This window comes from Rhea americana, unplaced genomic scaffold, assembly GCF_003343005.1.
Source record: "Rhea americana isolate MKP2758 unplaced genomic scaffold, rheAme1 scaffold_9, whole genome shotgun sequence".
Lineage (NCBI taxonomy): Eukaryota > Metazoa > Chordata > Aves > Rheiformes > Rheidae > Rhea > Rhea americana.
In genome coordinates, this window is record NW_028187088.1 from 158459 (window position 1) to 176586 (window position 18128).

Consider the following 18128-nt stretch of genomic DNA (forward strand, 5'->3'; position numbering starts at 1 on the left):
CATCATCCATATTGATATCTGCTTCTGACTGTAGTTATTGATCATCTGGCAAGAAGATGACGTTGTATTGCAGTCACACTGGGAGAAGCCTCAGGGTTGATGCTGATATATTCAGAAGGTATTCACCTGGTTAATGGTGTGCATATTCAAGTGTGTTCACCCTTCAATCACTTCTCTGATTTCTTGCAAGACTACGAGTTTCCCTCAGGACTCATCAGACCTCCATCTACACGGCTGACAAGAGATCCCTTCAGATTCCTCCGCCCTGCCACAGGAGGGGAGGGGATCTTCACTCCGAAGATTTAAAAAGGGATCCCCAAACCACCAGGAGATATTGTAATACTCTATCTCAAGTAAGAAGACTTCAGATTTGCAGCTGAACTAAGTATGAAGGTGAGTGAGACTCTTCTGATGTATTGGAAACATTCTGGTTTGCAATTCATGCTTTTTCACATGAGTGTAATATTTTAGGACCTGTAGAAGAGTTTAATAATTTTAACTTAAAAATAATTAGAGAGAAATGTAAACTAGTTATTTTCAGTATGCTCAAAACCACTGCATTAGAAAAAAACAATTAATAGCACAATCTGCTCTCAAAAACAGGATGAAATAAACCACTGTGAATCATAATAGTTAGATACTCTTTGTTGCCCATCACAGTTATTAATGCATGAGTAGCAAGATGGTCTGTGTGAAGGAGGAGAGATGCAATTTGTACATAGAGGATTCATGCTCAAAGCATTCATTTGCATGTGCTGTATCTGTGAACAAACTTCAAGAATCTAACAATCATATCCCRTGACATGCGTGTAATCATGGTTGATGCAAATTGGATACTAAGTTTAAAAACTTTCTTTTCCTGAGGAGATAGTGATCTGCTCTTATGGRTCGCTTGCTTGAAATGGCAAGTCTCTTACATTTGCTTATTGTCTCGTCTCTATCATTCATGGTTTGATAAAATCAAAATACATGTTATATCCTCTCCTCCCCTAGGTTTGTATATTATGCTCATTTCTGCAGGATCTAGTGGTGTTGTAAATAGGAGCACAAAAAGTGCTTCTCAACCACAGCTCTCACCTTTATGGAGCCTTTATTATAATATGAATGAAATGAATAAAATAGGTCTGATTCAAAATTCATCCTCTTATCAGTTGACTGTGAACTGAAGCTGAAGTAGTCACTGAACTAGAGGAATTTTGGTAGCAAGATGGGGAGAAGCAAGGGGCTGGAAATATCTTCACATTTAGATTTGAAGYTGAGAAGATCTACAGAAATAAAAGCTTTTTCATGTATCTTGTGGTTCTTTGTCATGTGCAGGGACTGCGTAAACTGACAGCATCTGTGATGGCCCTGTTCCTTGCARCGTCCTTCATATCTTTCTCCTGGAGTGCTCCTCAGGTAAACAGCTCACTCAGACTGAATGTGAAGCATTCACGAAACCCACAGGTTGGTGCCGTTTAAGTATTTGTACTTGTTARTAATGGCATGCATGGCTAATTTGTCTTTTTTCTTTTTTGGCAAAAAGGCTCATTTCCAAAGGAGAAACTGGACACCTCAAGCTATGCTCTATTTAAAGGGTGCACGTAAGTCCCAAGCTCTTTCAGTTTTGAGGAGATAATGTTCTCTACCACTAGATTATTCCTGATCTGCTGTGCTCCACACAAGTAGAAAATATCTGAGGATGTTATGGTGGTAAATATTCAGAGGCTTGCAGAGACATACAAATTGTTATTTCTTGATTTTGAAATAGTGGCATTGCTGGTATTATTACTATTTTTTAAAGAAACAAAATTGAAGAAAACAACTGTTGGGAGAAGAAAAGCAAAACAAAAAGTACTTAAAATGTATAGAGTTGGAGTGTAAAGTAAAACCTATTGGAAAACAGTTTCCTCACCTGAAATGATCTTAAAAAGGGTTTAAGATACACCAGATATATTTATCATTCCTCATTCTCACCTAAGCTTTATTCAAACACCTTCTCAAGCAAGTAGAATACATGTTCCTGTTGCAAGCATCCTGCATTATACTTGGTATTCAGATCACTTCTTAGAAGAGCTTAGATGTCAGGGTTATGAATATCATGGTGTTAAGGTTGTGCAAATAATTTTTGAATTTGCATTCTTAGTTCAGAGTTAAAGGAGCATTAGATACAAAAATAAGATTTAGATCCAAAGAAAGGACTTGTTTGCTGAGACAAAAATACAAAATTTAACAGAAATATTTTTTAAAATAATTCTATTGTAAATTTTTAGTTCAAATTTAAAACTATCAGGCAGGGAAATATATTAAGAAAGCAAAAAGCTTGAAGAATAGCTTCTTTCAAATGAAAAAAGAGAAAAATTAAATCTTACAATCCTGAGAGAAAGCTCACAATCCTGAGAGAAAAAGGAGACAATAAAAATAATAACAACATGAATTAGATCTARGGCCCAAACAACCATAAGTGTAACTGGATGGATTTCTAGCGATGTTAATAAAATTATTTCTACTGCTAACAACAAATAATTTATCACTTTTTTTGTATTGTCTGATTCTTCCRACTGAATAATACTCTATTTCTTTTACATCAATCTTATTGATGAACCGGAAGTAGTCTTTTTTTATATAGTTCTTTTTCATTTTTAAATAGACATATTGCTTTAAAAGCTATTCATTTATAGACCAGCAAAAAGATGATAGGAGGGACTTGACTGTACAGTAGTCAAAGAAAGAGGAAGCAAAAGACAGTAAATTTCTCCATATCTACAGCTCCTGTAGCAAGTTAATATGAGAATGAGAAAAGCTGAAACCCCAGTTCTATGGAATAAAGTGTATTCCAGTTCAGGATGGGCTATTGTTGATTTGGAAAGTCCCCAGAAGGATGGAGATACACATCTCATTTTATGTTTGTATAAGAATTACTCTAATTTTGTTTTGTTTTGTTTTTGAAAATACTGATTGTGGGAATTACTACAGGTTTGGAGGCTGTTTTTATCCTTTTCCCACTGTTTTTGTAGAGGGACGTCGATTCATCTCAGATGAGAGCCAGCAAAAGGATCTGTATGATAGAATGCAGCTTGGTAAGTGAACATGCACAGGTACATGTAACACATCAATCTTTCATAGATTAGGAGAGAAATCTGTGAAAACGGAAAGGTTTTCTTTTTTACTGTATTTATATTCACAGAATTATTTAAACTACCTTATGTTATTCCTTCATTCCAAAAAGTACATGACTATGTATCTGATTTTCCTCTCTTGTGTACCACTGTGACTTCCCTGATGTAAGAGATGATGTTGCATATTGACCTGGGTGGAAGTGAGATTATCAGTCCCTTTGCATTTCTCTCTCTGCTAGAAAAAATAAAATCAAATTATTAATTTTGCTCAACTGACAAATGACCAAGGTAGACTACATTGATCAGTCCTAGACAATGTTTCTGTAGGAAACGTAACCTTGCAGCAAAATAAGAAATACATGGAAAAATAAAGTAGGAAGAACATTTGCATTAGGCATTTATTGGGCGGGTTCTCAGCAGCAATTGTTACAATGTGAAGGAGACARCAATTTTTCCCCTCTCTTTGGCTCTCTAGTTGTAAAGACAAAAAAGCAAAGAGCAAAATGAAGAATTGCCATCAAACACTGACTGTGTATCTCTGATTTTGTGATTCTAGAAACACGCAGCCAAAACACAAATCCTTTATCTCTTCCTGAAGCTGCAGCCCTATTTCTTAGTTCCTTACAGAAAGCAAAAGAAGAAGGTAAATGCATGTTTTGTTTTACTCTGWGCTTTCAAAAGAGGTTTTCACTATTTCACTTGCTAACACTTTCATCCAGTTTAAAGATCCAGTTTAAAATCTGACAGTATTCCCTGTATTGTACTGGAATGTACATTTAGGCAGACTAGAGCATGCTGCTCAAAAGTGATGGTAAGTAAGCTTTTATATATTCTGCTTTTCATTTGCTTTTCAGATTTTTATTGATTTAGACTCAAGGGAATGCCTATTTTGAATTGAATTTTCCAAAACAAAACTTTTCTATTGGAGCTCCATTTTCTACAGAATATTATTTATTTATGAGATTTTCATTTTTATGTTGGGTCTTTTATCCTGGTAGAAGGGCATAAAAAAAATCCTAAAAAGTGCCAGCACAGGAACTGTGGGCTTCACCTCTGTCTCCTGAGAACTCTGTCTCAGGCACAGCTGACAGGGCATCCAAATAAGATTTATAGGTAGAGCCATGATGTGTTCTGAAAAAAATAGTATTTAGTTACGTGTTTCCCAGCTTCTCAGAGATCTTGTCAAACCCTTCCATTTCTGTCTCCTTACCATTTGCTTTTTCATGCTCCTGCTACATATTTCAGCTTCTTGAATCAGAAGCTCAAAATACATGCCTCCCTTCCATAGCATCTTCCAGGGAGACCCACCTCCTGCATTAAACCTGAAAGACTGGTGTTTCCCCACCTCCTTCATACCTGTTGCACTCCCTTGGGCAAGGTCCTATGTTCCCCTTCTCCCTCACCCTGCTATAGCTCACTCTGTAGATGAGTTTCCTTGCAAATCTGTTATCCTGAACACCTCATCTTCTCACTGCATACCTACAGCTCTCCAAAATAGACCCTAAATATATGATGTCCTCCATTCCCTATGTCTTTCTACCCTTTATATCTTCAGTTAYAGGATAGTTTTTTGCTTAAGCCCTACTCTGTTTGGAAATGCAGTTGAGAACAGGGAAGTTGTGAAGGGTACACACCACACACTGCTGTGGAGTGCTRTGCTATACTCTGATCCCTGGATGCTGAGGCAGTTGTGGTAGCTCATGCAAACACAGAAATTTATCTAACTTATGATGCTTGTCTCTGATTTGAGGATAGGGAGAAACAGAAGCTCAGTACTTTTTGTCTTGGTTGTAAGTTTTTTCAGCCTCTTGGCCACTCTCCTCATGACAGGAAGAAATAGCTGTCTTGATTTAGCAAATGTGAAATAAAATTCAAGTAAAATATGAGGTAGTTTTATACATTTCACATAGATGAGTAATTAAGGTAAGCCTGTTACTGCCTTTGATGTAACCAACCGTGTGGTAACAAGTGCTTTCCCATCACCGGGCTATCACCTGCCCTTAGTTATCTAATGTATACAACTTTCCTGAACTGGAGTGTGAGACATACCTCACAGAATTTACCCGGTATGTGTGCAGAWGTGCTGAAACCACACTTTTCCGTCTTCTAAAATCTCTGACTGTTCTTCACATAACACTGGGACTCTGTGCTCAGCTCTCTCTTCCTTGCCCAGGCAGTACTCTGCTAACCAAGAAATTCAGTGGCATTTTGACTAAGAAAGAATGGCAGAATTAACAATGAATKTTTTGCTTTGGACAAAATATATAAGAAGTTCTAAAGATAAACCAGTGTCATTTGTGTGTTAACAAAACGAGAAAATCCTCTGAAATTCAATACTCATAAATGTTAGTGGTATTTTCCTGCCTGCTGCTGCTACTCCAAAGAAGGAAATAGCCAGCAATAACTCCTTAAGAAAAAAGGTGACATATCTGAGACAGCTAAGCAAAACAGGGAGCTTGTTTGAAAAACGCTCTGTGGAATAACATTGCCTTCATTGCAGTAGGACATAACAAAACAGTTAAGTATGGATAAGCTGTGTACAATCAGCAGATCACTTTCAGATGATTTTAGAATACTTTTGATTAAAGCAAATGTCCACATTAAAAAAATATATACTTTTTTTCTTATGCATGTAAAACCTGTCTTGTACGGAAGTATGTCTCTGGACACKGTTTGTGTCTCTGCCGCTCAGCAAGTGCAAAACTTCCTGTACTGAAAATGAGAGAAGGCATGATCATTTCTACAGATGTCTGTACCCTCTACCTAGATAATCATGTAACAGTAGGCTTGTGCCTGAGGCTTATCTCTCTCCTGGAAACTTTGGGYGAATGGACTTTCCTTTATCTACAGCTTATTTTTCCCCGTTGTATCTTGTCTTGCAGTTGAAGAAGAAACCAGTGATCACATTGGATACTTGACACACAAACTATCAAACTGGTGAAATATTTCAATTTGCTTTAGCATTTGTATGCTGACAACATGTTTTGTGTGAATAGAATATTTCATTTCTTCCATCACCACTTAAGTTCCAAAAGAATGATGTGTACATTCATTTCCATACTTTGAAAGCAAACTGATTAAAAGTTATGAGTTCAGCTAAGAAATTATTTGCAAAGTTCCATCTTGTTTAGACTATTTTTACATGTGCCACCCAAAATTTAAAATGTGCTGTAGCTGAAAGAGTGATTAAAATCATCTTTCCTGACAACTCTTTCATTAAAAGCAATTTTCAAAAGCCACTAGAAAGCCTTTTACCACTTTCCCCTAGCTCTACTTTAAAGCCTCTTTACTTCTGACATAGGTAGACTCTCCACCACCTCATGATTGGCCCTGTATTTTGTTGATAGTCCAAATAAGTCATTGAGATATTAAAAGAATCCTGCTGTTCTTGACAGCAAAGCAGGTGATTTCTTCTGGGGCAATCTGTCACCACAGAGAACAGGCAACAGTGCTTATTCAGACCTCAGTGTTGCCTCAGAGTTACTCACATTCTAAAATGTAGACTCTAAACAATCCTACTGAACAACTCCCATCACATAGTGTGTGGATAGCTYTTACCAGGATCAGGGCTTCATTAATGACTGTGGTATACAGTTACTACTGTTGTCAGGAAATACAACAGTATTGTGGTGATGTACTGGTTATGAACTTAGCATCATGCATGACAACAGGAACATAGAATATTTGTTGTATCATTATTGTACTTTTTGTGGGTTTGGTTTTTGAGCTGCAAATTTGGAATTATACATAAATTGGTTAATTATCATTCCATGCTGATAAGGATATATTTAACATTATTTATGGAGTTGCGTAGTATTATTAGAAAGTCCTCTGTACTTCCCATGTAATTAAACAGTAGCCACATGACTCTTGTGTCCAAGTAACTATGTTTTATTTTTTAACCTTTAACCCTAATTGTGTTCTTGATCTTTCAATACTACTTTTCTCTGATCTTTCTCATGACACTGTTAATTAATTATACTAACTCACACTAAGTATAATGTAGCTTCTCCTCAACACAAAGGAACATAGCTGAAGTGACACAGGAATTAATTCCTACTATGAGGTCATAGGAACTTTCAGTTATTGTTTATATCAGTTCATGGATGAACATAACTGGAGAAATAGAAATGTCGTTGTTTGTTTGTTTGTTTTTAAGTGCTAGTATATTCATCAGAAGCAGTATATACTAAGTGGCTTATCACATTCGCTACGGACTTCATCTAAAGATCAAGGGTRTCCACTGGAATCTTTTCATTCATTTAATTGCTCTTTGTTTCAAGCCTACTCTGAATGTTTCATGTGAATCTAAGTTGCTTTTCAGCATATTTTTCAGCATAACATAAAACACAAAGTCCCAAGACAGAGGCTTATACATCTTTTGAGTACCATGAAACTCATGTGCCTCTAAATGTCCCAGAGATATAAAAACTATACTAATTGCATTCTCCACTGCTTGATTTCTCAATATATTCATGTAAATCTAAGCTCACTAATTTAAACAATTCTTTACAAATGTTATGAAACAGAATAAAAGTTCTGCCGTGGAAAGGTGGTGTTTGTAAAACCTTCACTATGGCAGACGATTGCTTGTATAACAGATAGTTGCTATCAAGCTTGTCAGATGTCAGTTAGAAATGTGTGGCATTCAAGTGAGACAACCTGTTATCTTGCATGATCTAAAAGCCATTCCCTCTAACGCTATAGGCTCAAAGGACAAAAACATTTTGCCATAGCTATATTGCCTCGCTACTGACAACTAGTTCTAACGTTCAAGATGGAACTAAAATAAGCTTAGAGACATGAGGCAGAGGTCGTTTTGGCCACTGCAGGTCCATTTCTGAGAAGAATGGGCACAGCATTAGTATTAGTCGTATCTGGAAAGTTGTGCACTTTCTGTCGCTAGGTGGGTGCTCACAGCACAGGACTGCGTTGAAACTAATGCAGCTGAATTTCTGTGGGATGTCATGATAGCTCTCTATTCTTCCCAAAGAACTCAAACACCATAGGCATGTCTAAGAAAACCTGCAACCTGGACCATGCATGTTGTTCACTTGTTCAGCAAGAATAAGGGAAGCTGTCTTAAAGCAACCCWAGCAAAACTCTTCCATATTGCATATTGTCTGTTTTGTCTCAGTCACTTAGCATGACTTACAGTGCATGTGTAGTGATCATGTCTTCATGCACTGCAGTGAAGCTGGGTCTGCAATGATAATAAACAAATGTTCATCACCATGTGGCTACCATGTAATTTTAGGCAACAAAGGAAGGAAAGTGCTGGATCATTTTCAGAGGATATTAATTAATGCAATTTTGGTGATGGGGATTTAGTGCAATGGTGCAGTGAAGTCCAAACAGTAATGTCAATTTTCTTGAAATCACTATTTTTTTGAAAGAAAAAGTTAGCTTTCAATCAATGATGGTTTGAGGAAAAAGTTTTAACATTTTGAAACATAACAAATTCCTATTTTGATGTTAAAGTGTATTTTGTTTCAAAAAGGTAAATTATTTGCTTGGAAACACTTACAAAGGTCAAAATTGAAACAAAATATTGCTAAAGTATCAAAAAATCTGTTTTGACCTACCATATCCATTTTTGTCCTTCCAGGTTTTGGACCTTTTTCTTTTTTCAAGATTTTGATTTCTCACTATGTTTTAAAACAGGAACTTGTTTAAAATCTCTGTCCACACATCTTTTTGCTGTTTCATGTGCCTTTTAAATTTTGTTTTGTTGAGTCTCTCAGCCATTACATTCTTTAACTCTGCAAAGGAACTTTAATTGAGATAAATAATTCCAGGAAATAAACTACATTTTTGAATTGACAAAATGCAGTTATTCTCCACTTTGAAAACTGCATGAAGAAAAATATTTGCTATGTCTTTGCTTTCAGAATTTTCACATCAAAAAATAATTACCTGCTAATTGTTTTTAGTTATTTTAAAATAGTTAAACAATGACAATTCTTTTAAAATACAAATTAAGCTTTTGCCATAAAAATCTGAGTCTGTCCTCTGAGAATAGTTATTTTTCAGGTATCCAGGTATGCAGATACCTGGAGTAGCTTAAGAACAAAAATTGAATTTAAAAACTGATTTTAGGTGGCCAAAAATACAGATAGGCACCATCACCTTTTTTTTTAATGACCTCTAGTAACATCCATCTCATCTAATAACAGTTAAGCATTTGAAAGTTAGGTGACTAATCAAAGTTCACCATCCCTTTAGAATTGATAGCAAAGGTAAATACCTCCCTTGGTTACATTATCTTACCTCCTGAAGAAAAGGCTGAATCAATTCCTGGGGATCTTAAAAAACATGAGAAATCCTCGATAAACTTCTAAAAATAAAAGATGGATYTCCTTCGTAGTGTCTTCATGTTAAGAACTACCTCTGAAGATCTTGTTCAGGCATTCTCTGCATCTCTAGGAATTGAAATAACTTTAGAAGCTATCTGTAAGGCAATCTAGATGGCTAGTTCTCATGGAGAGGTTCAGTTATTCCCTAAGCACTTTGAAAAGAAGTTTCAGATGCTTTTCAAAATTATATCTTTGGGGTAGCTGTGTTCCTGAAATTCTTTTAACATTAAATATTATGATTAGGTCTCTTCTGAAGAAGTGAAAAGATCAAGGACTAAYGGGACATTTGGCAGAAATATTTTGAATGCTGCCACATTGCTTTATGACATGTAGGTTTGTCTACAGGGGCAGGCATTACTTTGCAAATTTTGTCATTTTCTTGAGCCAAGCCACATTAATATCCTCCCCAAACTATTTTGTTAACAAACTTAATCTAGGACAGAATAAAACCAAAAAAGAAACATACCAGAATAATCAGAAAATAAACGGTCTGCTGTTTATTGTGGGTCTAAAGGACTTCAGAAACATGACTTCATCTGTTTCTAAAAATTAAAATGCCCACTGCATATTTTTCCACAGAAAGTATGTTTTACAACTGGATCAAGACACTTTTGTGTGCTGTAAAAAAAATATTTTAAATGATGTAAGTTTACAATAAGATAAACAGCGTAAAGAAGAAGAAAGACCATTTTCTTTTCAATTTATCTTTTTTAACCCTGCCAAGGTTTCCCCAGTGTAACRCTTTTTTCTCTAAATATTCTGAGCTTTGGCTTAAAGTTCATGTTAGTTTGGGAAGGGAAAAGGGGGAGACATAAATGAAGTAGAGATGCATGTGGAACAACCATTATGGAACTATCAGCATGGACTACGATTAATATAGATGATTATGCGGACAGAAGTATTATCTACAGTACATACAAGCTCATGAGGGGACTGTCACATTCTCTAGGTTTATTAAGCTTGAAAAATCTCTTCTATCTCCAGGGGGGACAGAAGAATTGTCATTTAAACTACTTGCAGAGTAAAATAACGTTAGGCTCCCCAACAGTGTAGCTCAAGTAACACTTAAGATTCCCCTAATTATACCACATTGTCCTTAATGCAAAGCTTGCCAAGTCTACAGGAGAAATTGTTGAATGGATGGAGACCCTGCCAGGGTGAGAGCAATGAATTCAGTTCCTGTATTCTCCATGCTGCTTCTTCTTTCCTTGTGGCAATACTCCAAGGGAAAAGGGAGACTTGATGTTTTGCCTATCCCTTTCAGCTTCCTCATCCTCATCATATCTTTCATCCTCATCTTCATCTTCCCCTTCACTATGATGAGGGCTGGAATGCTGAGAGACAGAGGGTGATGGCGGCACTGATGAAGGTCTAGGGTACCTGAAACCTTCCGTCTGGCAGAGAGAGAAGCAAGTTATATATATTATCACAGTGTTCATTTGGCTGTATACAAGAATTTAAGGCTGTTATCACTGCAAGGCAAACCACTAGTGATGAGATGTAAGCTAGACCTGCTCTGCACTCTAAAATTAAATTCCCTTGAATGCAGATTCCCTCAGTTCTTCTGCACTAGTAAGTACATGCAACAATATGGTTGCAGCACTGCTTGCTGCAAAATATAACTCTATCTTTATTGAGCCTTAGAATCCTCACCCCCTACATGAAATCCTTCTGAACTCTGCAGTCAGAATGGACCTACAGAAATTCAGAATTAGTCTGCAGTCTTAAAACAATTTCTTAGTTATACTGTCAAATTCTGCAAAAAGTAGACCCAAAAAAGGGATTTTGTTCTGAGCCTCTTTTCTCCTTACTATGTCAGAAATTGACCTGCTCTCTGGAAGTGTCTGGAAATTTGGTTTCAAACAATATGATTCCTAGATTTGAATCAAGCAGYCTGCATTCTCAAAGCAGTGCTAATATGCATTACGCAAGAACTGATTGAAGGCGTGTGCCCTTTGCAGTTCCAACCACAGTCTCCTCCTCACATATCCTGATCAGATGAAAACAATACTTTGCCTCWTATCTTCCAGAATATCCCTCCACAACTCCCCTTCTATTGGGTTACCGAACCTTTCCATGGCCCTCAGCAGCAACAAAATTAGAAGCTACCAGTCTTCCGATAGGAACACCAAGGGCTACTTCCTCAGCTTGTCTTAAGAGGCATACTTCCATCCACGTAATTCTAAATCACCTGAAGAACTGTGCCTGCACTGCACCTGGTGCCCCTACCATTTTGCATGGTATACCATCACAATTCCTGTCTGGAACTTAGTTTTGTAACTGTGACTTTCTGCTCCCTTTCAGTTAAAAAAAGCCATAACTCTGTTGTCTCTCTCTCATGTGCTCTCTCTTTCTCCTTTTCTTTCTTTCTCTTTCTCTTTCTCTTTCTCTCTCTTTCTCTCATGCTCTCCCTCTCTCTCTCTGCATAGCAGCTAATAGGCAGATTAACTCATCTCCAGAAGCAGACTTTACCTTTGGTGGAGCACTTGGTTCCATTTCAAATTTGTCAGGGAATGTTCTGCTGAGGGCCAAGTGTCTGGCATGCATGTAATACTGTAACAAAAAAGAGAGGTCTTAGAAGTCAAGAAAATCTAGAATAGATTTACATAGGAAAGGAAGCATAAAATGTGTGTGTCTCCTCAAAGATGATACTGAACAAAGGCTGAATATATTTCCAGCTGAGGAGAATCCATCTGATTTTGCCACTTGTAATGAACACATAGCTGTGAAGTAGTGAACCACTAATGTCAGATTCACAGTGCAGCAGAGTCTGGAACAGAAGCCAGATAACGTTTCTGCAAGATTAAGGTGTACCAAGAYGGAAACCAGCACTCATCTCAGTCAGTGCAGTTCTTAGTGAGGCACAGACATTCTTTATTCTTCATGATAGAATTGGCTCTTTTTTAATCAGGAAAATGTACATTCTYAAGACAGTCTGTGTACACAGATAAACTTCCTTGCACAGGCTCATCCTTGCATAGGAAGCATGTTGCAGAGAAGATACAATTATGAATTTGTTGATGCTTGTTATTTATGAATTTGGCAAAATTACTTGATAGTTTCACAGAACTTCAAATCCACTATATTCACCAGCCTCCATCATGTGCACTGAAAAAATAGCTTATTTTGTCAGAGCCTTGTGCTGTGCTGGGATCCATATAAATGTAAAGGTTCTCACACAGATACGAGAATATGACAATGTCCAGAACAGTTACAGGACTGATACAYCTGCACTCATTCCTTTGCTTCTGGGAACTTATGAATACTGACTTTACTAGGGTCATTTTAGTGTATGGTACCGCAGCATTTTCTGTATCTCATAAAAACGCTGATYTGCCTTTAGGGCACAAATGTAGCTTAGAAAAGCTGAAGAGCTGGAAGGCCCAGCAGTATTTTAGGAAGAATAGGCAGGATTTTTGAAAGAGTCCAGATGACTTTGGAGCACAGATCCTACTCAGCTCAGTATGGGAATGCCGAAGCCAACAGAGATACAAGCTTTTTGCACTGTCTTTAGCACCAGGAGTGCAAAGACCACAATGTCTTTGGCTTCTGCTCTAACCTACTGAATTAAGTCAGGTCTCTCCTTAGCACTGGAGAAGCAGCATAACACTCAAATGTAAAGGCAGGTTTTGACTGTGACACCTTTGACTTTGCTTTACAGAAATCCTTGCCTCCTTTCATTGCAGCCTGATGCCRAAGACTGCTCGCTAGACACTATGCATGTGGAATTTTTAGTATCTCTATCACATAGTTCACACACCCTGCCTAAGTATCTCCAGTCCAACAGGTCTGAAAGCCTCTCGGTTCGGTTTCTTTGGATGATCCTCTGGCGACGGGACTGCTGGCAAAATCCATACAGTATCTGAGTCAGCTGGTTGCATGACTCATCAGGAGAGCGGAACCTCCTGTCAACTATGTAAATGCCTGAATGACACAAAAAAGGAGAATATGAGTGCAATTGAAAATTGGATCTGATCACCTACATTTCTAATCCAGCTTCTGTAGCACACAGTTTTACAAACATAACATGCATTGGATGTCTTTTTTAATGTGAGAAGTCAGAGTGGCAGCTATAACTGGAACAGTTGTTTCTATTCTGATGGCCTGGAAAGCGGCAGAGAAATATGTATTTTTTGTATTTTAACTTCCTTTACCTTTCCAGCTGAAATTCATCAAATTATTCATAGCTCAGAGGCTTTGCTGCTGGTGTTATTGCTTAAGTTTCCCCCCAAATATTCAAGGGTTTATGGATAAAAAGGTATCAGTTTTGCTCATCATTTTTAAAATACTGATTGCTTAAAAAGAAAAAATCTCATGCTTTCATAGTTTGTGGTAAAATTTAGAAGTGAGGTTGGTCAGAATCAGCCTGTAGGACAGATACTGTTTTTAATACAATTACAAATGTCTTCCATAGAGATGGCTAACTCACACACATCAATTGATCTAGAATTCTGGAAGAGAGAGAGTCAAGGTAAAATTTCCCTCTGTTGCCAGAGGAAATTCTTGACTAGTCCCTTACATCAGGCTGTTGGTAAAAACAGAGGAATAGACCTCAGCTGTCTTAATGGATAAGGCAGATTCCCAGCTACTACTCTAGGATTGTACAGTAAGTTATTCCACATCAATGTTTTGGCAGAGAAGAGCAAGTGACACATCCTTTTGGTCTGTGACCTTCCCGAAGGTGCAGATATAATCAGCAACTGGCTTTATCCTGGCAATCAGCTTAGGACGCAGGTGGCACTAGCATAGAGCTGTCTCCATGTGATTGGGCAGACAAGTCAAGGTATTTAGAAAGGGGGCCTAGTTTAGGCACATTCAAATATTGTCATGATACACCAGGAGCTGCCTACTCTCCTCCACATCACACTCTGATCATGCACCATTTCTGAAGCCTTAGGAGCAGATTCTTTGTAAGTAAGCTCCTTTTATCATCACAGGCTTATCTTCTATTGCACATGTTAATTAACTCCTTATAAAGTGAAGACATGTCCTACTGGCCCTAAAAATGTATGTTGAAGTCCCAGTAGATCCTCTCAAGACTATTCAAAGAGAAGCACTTTACTGCTTATTTTAAAGAGCTAAACATGTTATGGTGTAACCAGAGGTACTGAAGAGAAGTGTTGGGAGATTCTAGAGGTGGGAGGGGAATGCTGGGTTTGAAAGAACACACAAAAGGCTAGAAGAGAAATGACAGAGAGAGAGAACCTGGAAACATTTTGGATTAATATCAAAGCTTGAACAAGTCATTCAGTATAACCAGGTATTCAGAGCTCTGAATATATTCTCCCAATGAATATATTCAAGAGTGTGCTTGCACTAGTGAAAGCACAAAATTGAGGAGTCACAGCCTTCTCACTGTGCTTTTTTGTTTCCTAACTGGAAGGTAGTATTATTGATGCACTGTTAAAAATCTTACCGTAAGCAGCCGGATCAGCAACATGCTCCTGCATGAAGCAGCCAAATCCAGAAAGGTTTGTGGTCACACTGGGAATGCCCATCACAGTACATTCAGCTGCCCAAAAAAATAGAGAAAAGGGGGTTTCAGGTCAATATGCTTTTCATTATTTCACCTTAAAAAAAAAAAAAAAAAAAGAAAAAAGAAAAGGCTGATAGAAGGTCCCATAAAACTAGAGCTGCTCTGAAAATGTCAAGGGAAAACTATTATGCTTTGTTGTGGATTTGGAGGAAAAGAAAAAAGAAAGGAAAAAAAAAGAAGTTTAAAGAAAAATTTTCACATTGCTTTGTGAACACATCTTTTTCTTTCTAAAAACTTTTGTTTCCCAAAACTGAACACTTTCTAGTAGTCTAATGTTGAAATAGAGAACCCCAATGTAATGTCTGGACTTTTTGGATTTGGATTTTTTTTTTTTTTGATTTTAAATTGCAGCCTGTTCTGCACACATGGTCATTAGATGTTCATGCCTATCTGCAAAACTGAATCTCTTAAATGCAGGAGTGTGTTAAACTTTATATTTTAATATTCATTATTTGTAAACTGCTTTCTATAGCAGAAAATAAAACATCATTATCTTYGGACTGCCTTCAAAGTAGATGTGGAGCTTATTTTATAAAATCATAAAATGTGTGCATCTTTTATTGTTATCATGACTGGGAGAAAGAATAACTATTTATTCAGGTCAAAGAGTTTGTGTTGCTGAACTTGAGCCTAATCTAAAAGAGCATACAGATTAAGTAAAATATTCTGGTCTTCAAAATGCTAAAGGTGGTCCATATGACTTTGAGTTATGTGACAATAAAACTGGTGATTATACAGTAGAGCTATAATCCACCTAAGAAGATCACTTATAGTTTCTGGGAGGATTACATGGATATCAATAAAAAGAATCACTGTTGCATTAATAAAGGAAATAGAAAGTATTACTTTAAATAGTATAAATCATAGTTTTCCTACAAATTGGTAAATAACAGTAACTTTTCTGCTTAGGTTAGGTTAAAGTTCTACTTCAAAATTGTCCCTGGCTGTCACATGTTTTTATTTATATCTTAGGTGAGACTAGGACAGGAAGTGAAACTTCTTCAATGCAAGACAGTTGTCTTGCTTGGAATTAGATAGCACTCTTAACTTGGAAAGACAAAATATTTAAATAGCTTTGGAGAATGATCAGCTTTGCAAGATTTCTTTTAAGAACAAATGCACTTCAGAGTCGTGTCCAAACTTTCAGATGCTTATCGAGACTACAAGAAATATTTTGGAGCTCGAAAAAAGACAGGTGCCTAGACTTTGATCTTCAAAGCCATTCATAGTTCGAACTGATTTCAATAGGTAAGTGCCTTTTTAAAATCTGGGCCCTATTTTTAAGTTAGAAATTACATGTTCTCTGTAACTTTAGAAATTTCCCTTAAGTCTAAAAAATCCTCTATCATGGTTTGTAAGTGTTTATTGTAAATATCTAAGGTATGGTGGAGGTGGCAGGGTAGTTACTGTAAATTTGCAGATGTCTATCAGACTTAACGGTTATCTTGAATTACATCCACTGAAATATGTCTGCTGGTAGCATCAGATTTCTTTTCCTATTTTTTCTGTACRTACATTCCTCTAAATCTTCTCTCTAAATCTTTGAATTAGGCTAAAAATCAAATTTTTAAAAATGATTTTTTGTTCTAAAGCCACAGAAAATCAAAAGATTACATGCTAGTATGGGAAAGGGTCCAGCGCAGGGACAAATGTGAGTAGCTGTCAGTCAGTAGATGCCATTTTATACCACCTGGCCCCCAAATTTTGCCAGCAGTAAGAGCTTTGCACTGCAGAGGAAACAGAGTCAAAAGAGTTTTTTCAGCACTCCAGAAGATACTGTCTGTAAAGCTATTCTGCTTCAACAGAATGGATATTCATCCTTTGATAGTAGTTACTGTATATATTGCCTACCTGGAGTGTAACCCCAGGGTTCATAGTATGATGGAAATACACCAAGGTGGCAGCCTCTGACAAACTCTTCATAATCCAAGGGCAGCAATGGACTTGTTGAAGAAAGGAACTCTGGATGTAGGATCACCTGGATATTCAAAACTTACATTAGAGCTGAAAGAAAACTGTCATCAATACATTTTAATTATGTGTAAGTTCAAGCAATTTCTTCACTCTGGTCTTTGCCTAACACCTCCTTTGCCCATCCTGTTATCCCATTAGAATGTATTTTATCCTGCCTGCATGCTATCTTGTCCTAAAAATACTACTGATATCAAAATATTTTCTGGACAACTCTTCGGCTTTATCCTCTTCGAGCAAGGAAGACCATGTACATTGAGGATTATTCCCATGGCTGAGTTTGGGGTCACTGCCCCATATTCCACCGCCCAGTGCAGAAGTGCTTTGTGTAATGCTGTCCAGTCAGCTTTGGGAGAAAGAGGGGTGAGGAATGCATTTAATATTCTTTGGGCTTTTCTTTCTCAAATAAACATAGTTCAGCCACTATTACATAAAAGGATATGCTTTTATCATTCCTTAATAGTCAAGTTACTCATTTGGATAAATCAACACATGAATGTATTCAACGAATAAATGGACTGTAAGCTCATTATGTATCATCCCACTGGGGGTTAGGTTTAGCTCAGTTGGTTAGAGCGTGGTGCTGCTAATGCCAAGGTCATGGGTTCAATCCCCGTACGGGCTATGCTGAGAGTTGGACTAGATGATCTCCAGARGTCCTTTCCAACCTTACCCTTCTATGATGAAAGATCACTGAGGCTAGATTTCACATGCCAGCTGTCTGTACAGACATGTGATGCAGCTCTCAAGATGACTTTCTGTTTCAGGTTCACAGAATTTTTGTCCATGATATGCAGCTTTTTAAGCATTAAGCCTGTTAAGCAGGCAATTTTCCTGATGATGATGATAATGACAGTTTTGTACAAACTTGACATATACCCAGCCAATCAAGTCTGCTGAGAAGCAGGAAGAGGTATGTGAGGCGTTATATGTCATCTGATTTCTCAATAACTTCCAGGAGTGAGTTTTGAGGAATTTTTTATTACAGTTGTATACAATGTATCCTGCCAACCTACTTTTGTTATATCTAGTATATTATATTATGTTCTCAGAGCTCAGTGGAGACATATGCTTAACCAAGACTATATTATGCCACTAATAGGTATTCTAGGAAGTATAGAAAAACATCTACTGAGTAATCCTCATGGGTTTAAAACCCAATACACT

General features: G+C 37.2%; 2 protein-coding genes across 2 annotated transcripts in view; one reads left to right on the top strand and one right to left on the bottom strand.

The window, feature by feature from the left end:
• The first annotated feature begins 328 nt into the window (after positions 1-328).
• On the top strand, positions 329-6039 carry SPX (spexin hormone). The gene is made up of 6 exons (XM_085324131.1): positions 329-393; positions 1318-1398; positions 1526-1583; positions 2997-3059; positions 3655-3741; positions 5981-6039. The coding sequence occupies exons 1-6, from the start codon at positions 388-390 to the stop codon at positions 6037-6039; spliced, it is 354 nt and encodes a 117-aa protein (XP_085180257.1). The 5' UTR covers positions 329-387.
• A 3913-nt stretch (positions 6040-9952) lies between these two features.
• Positions 9953-18128, bottom strand: part of GYS2 (glycogen synthase 2) — a 48892-nt gene continuing 40716 nt past the window's right edge. The window contains exons 12-16 of the mRNA XM_085323958.1: positions 16842-16968; positions 14871-14966; positions 13215-13378; positions 11927-12007; positions 9953-10848 (exon numbers count right to left, since the gene is read on the bottom strand). Of these exons, the coding sequence (XP_085180084.1) occupies positions 10627-10848; positions 11927-12007; positions 13215-13378; positions 14871-14966; positions 16842-16968 (690 nt within the window). The 3' untranslated portion in view covers positions 9953-10626. The remainder of the gene's footprint in view (positions 10849-11926; positions 12008-13214; positions 13379-14870; positions 14967-16841; positions 16969-18128) is intronic.